Raw genomic sequence first — 3758 nt, forward strand, 5'->3', positions numbered from 1 at the left:
TGAGGCTTGAAGAAAACGTGTACAAGACGAACAGAAAATAGAAACACATTTTTGGTGTCCCTCGATCTCAACTACCACTCCTTCCAGGATGTGGACCTGGGATTAATCGTAAAATGTACAGTCTCTTTGTTAATACATCGGAATAAAATCATTTCACAAGAGTAATCCGTTTTAATCTGGCTGTATTGCATCTCACTGCATTTTAGCAGTTTATGGGGTTGGTTAACAATGAATGATTATTTTGGTCATTCAGCACTTTGATACATGACATTGAACAAGGACGGGCAGCGAGAGCATCGCGGTGTTCTTTGACTCCGCCCCTTTTCCCACCTCACCCAGGTCCGCGCTCACGGTATAAAAGGATGTTGGATTGTGTGTTCACTTGTTCTTGCGAGCGTGTCTTATTGTTTAGTTGGTGATGTCTGGTAGAGGCAAAGGTGGCAAAGGCCTTGGTAAAGGTGGTGCCAAGCGGCACCGCAAGGTCCTACGAGATAATATTCAGGGTATTACAAAGCCAGCTATTCGTCGCCTAGCTCGCCGTGGGGGTGTTAAGCGCATCTCCGGCCTTATTTATGAGGAGACTCGCGGTGTCCTGAAGGTCTTTTTGGAAAATATTATAAGGGATTCCGTGACTTACACCGAACATGCTAAGCGTAAGACTGTTACCGCCATGGATGTGGTTTACGCTCTCAAACGCCAAGGACGGACTCTCTATGGATTTGGCGGTTGAAAGCTGTTAGTAAAACATCGGTGGAAAGGCTCTTTTAAGAGCCACAAGTTGTTCTCAAGAAAGCTGCGGCCCCTTCCGAAATGGCTATTATCAACATGGTAGCCACAATTTTAATTTGCTCTTGCCACCTGAAAAATTTGGTTATTCAACTCTGGTCGATTGATGTTCAGAACGTTAATATGTGGCAGTATTAAACATCAAGGAAGCTTTACAAATGAAAACGCAGCTCCGAGCATTCGCAACAATTGTCAGGAGCGGAGCAGATGGTCCATCTCTGTCTCCACAGGTACTCGTTAATATCAAGCAGCTGAAGGCACTGGATACTGCAAGAGGTAAAGGTTATTCAAATATTGCAACATGAGTGCTTAACCATATTTCTCCCGAAACCATTGAGGTGCAGCAAAAAGTTTGAGATTTATCCTTGCTAGAAGTCTCAGGTTACCAAAACTACATAAATCCTTACGACATGCATTTGTGAGGAGGTGAGGAACCAAGATTCATCCTCAGGTTAGTGTACGTCCTACTGCCAAAAATAATTGAGAGAAACGTGTACTTGTAAAGCACAATATGAGACTACAAGTGAAATGGTCAGACACAAGCAGCTTCTGTCGTATCCAAGAGAACAAGAGACAGTGCTGAACATTGTGTTATATATTTGGAGTCTGCTCCGATATTCAATAACAGAAATAGTGCTGGAGAAACTCCAGGTCTAAAAGCATCAGTTTCGAGTCCAGGACACTTCATAACCATTCATTTAGACTGAATTGGCTGCCTCTCCATAGCCATTGATTCCCTTGAATATTGATCTGTCTAACACAGACTTTAAGTAAGTTAAAGATACGGTCTCTCCTACTTTCTAGGGAACGGCTCCACAGGGTCAACTCTAGATGAGTGATTAAGCCCGAAACATCGACTGTCTTACTCATCAGAAGCTGCCTGACCTGCTATGCTTTTTTCCAGCTGTACACGGTCAGCCAAATGTGGCCACACCAACACTCCATACAACTGCAGGAAAGTGGTCCTAAGTTTGTATTCCATTTCCTTTGCAAAAAAAAGACACAACTTGGACAAATCAATCCATGCCAGCTCTGCAGTCAGCCCCACGTTTTCACTATACCCTTAGCCCAACAAGGCCGTGAGTGGTCATCACCGCTAATCGTGTAAAAAAAAAAGTTCTTCTTATATCGCTGTCCATATCATTAGCCAAAAAAAACTTCAATCCGTGGCCTTATAGTCCTTGCAACGTTCGCTAAAAGAAAAAGCTTTGTTTACCCGATCCAGATCTGCCATTGTCTTGTACAACTCTTTCAAATTACCTCTTCATTTCCCGTTCTCCCTGGAATGGAGCCCCGGCTTCTCCAGTCTAAACCTGCCGCTAAAATCATTCACCCGGGAATCATTTTGGGAAATATCCTCTGGACTCTTCTCACATCCTTTCTGAAGAGTGGTGACAAGAAATGGACAACACAACTCTGGCCAGGGCTTCACCAGATTTCTATAAAGGTTCAGCTTTCTCCTCGTTTTTGTGCTCAATGCGTCAATGTATGAAGCCTAGAGTCCCATTAAACCTATTTAGAATTATTTAAGTGATTAATGGGTGCCATTATGTATAAATTGCAATTCCTATTTCTTCTGCCGAAAAAGAATGTGCATTTTCTTGATTTGGAGATGTCGGTGTTGGACTGGGGTGTACAAAGTTAAAAATCTCACAACACCAGGTTATAGTCCAACAGGTTTAATTGGAAGCACAAGCTTTCGGAGCGACGCTCCTTCATCAGGTGGTTGTGGTCCACCTAATGAAAGAGCAGCGCTCAGAAAGCTAGTGCTTCCAATTAAACGTGTTGGACTATAACTTGCTGTTGTGTGATTTTATAAAACGTATCCTTGTTTGATTATCAGCCTCCCGGTTATCTGCTCGTTGTATCGGACCATGGATTGGCACCATCCTCATTGTCTTTCAGTTGTTAAATTGTGTTCTACAATGATTTAAGTCATTGATGTGTTTCTTGAGGAAGCTTGTGCGTTCAACCGAAAAATTGACACCCACGTGCCAAATGCCTACGATAAAATCATTCCGGCTGTAAAGAGCCTTTCAGGTTCCACGATCCACTGCGACCAGGTCACCCCGCGGATCAGCGAGACCGAGCCCTCCCCTGCGATCTCCGGCCTTCGGTCTGGGCACAGTTGCAAACGGGAGTGGCACCGAGCGGTCGCTCAGACGGGTTGATATCCCCTCCTGGAAGGAGCCTGCCCGAGCAGCGTTCGGCGCCGCTGGTGACGTGGATGATCATATCCCACCAGAGCGGCGGACGGCGAGCACAAACTGGGCAAGCGCGGGACTGTTGGGGGGGTGGGGGTGGGGCAGGTGGCGCAGCCCTACTGTCCGTAAGCAGGGCGTGCGTCTCCCAGGTCCGCACCTCGGCTTTAAAAAGCGCGGAGGTGGGGCCGCCGGCTCCACATAGCTGCCGCGGTTGTGACTGAAGGGTGTGTGGTAGTTGTTATACGTAAAGAGCTATAATTGGTTAGTTACATGGCAGATACCGAGTCGGACGGGTTGGATTTTTCCGCTTTAGTGGATTCCCCGCCGCCAGCTCCTCACTCTCCACCTCCTCCGCCACCGCCGCCTCCTCCAGACGAGGGCGAAGTACTTGATATTGCTGTTGCGGTGAAGAAGAAGCGCCGACCGTATCGTCACAAGAAGTTTGGCTGCACGGTAGCTGAACAGATCATGAAAGCAGTGGCGGCCAACACAGAGCACCGAGGTTTGTCGGTGGCTGCTATGAAGAAGCTGTTGTCGGCCAGTGGTAGTAACATTGGGCACAACAGTTCGCCGCTTAACCGGGCCATGCGGAACATGGTCAAACGAAGTCCCGTGGTTAAGACTTCGGGCAGTGTTGGTGCATCGAGGTCGGCCCGTATGAATGGAGGAGTTAGTAGCAAGCTAGAAACCTGTTCTCACAGAGACTCTAAGAAAATATTTCCTGCGAGCCGTAGGCGGAGGAGACGGGTAGTGGCCCGGCGGAGGGTG

The 3758-nt window shown here is 47.1% G+C and overlaps 1 protein-coding gene across 1 annotated transcript; it reads left to right on the forward strand.

Annotated features, from left to right (window-relative positions):
* The first annotated feature begins 418 nt into the window (after positions 1 to 418).
* Positions 419 to 730, forward strand: LOC132832878 (histone H4-like). The gene has a single exon (XM_060851079.1). The coding sequence runs from the start codon at positions 419 to 421 to the stop codon at positions 728 to 730; it is 312 nt and encodes a 103-aa protein (XP_060707062.1).
* Positions 731 to 3758: the final 3028 nt, after the last annotated feature.

Source organism: Hemiscyllium ocellatum, chromosome 35 (assembly GCF_020745735.1).
Source record: "Hemiscyllium ocellatum isolate sHemOce1 chromosome 35, sHemOce1.pat.X.cur, whole genome shotgun sequence".
NCBI classification, from domain to species: Eukaryota; Metazoa; Chordata; class Chondrichthyes; order Orectolobiformes; family Hemiscylliidae; genus Hemiscyllium; species Hemiscyllium ocellatum.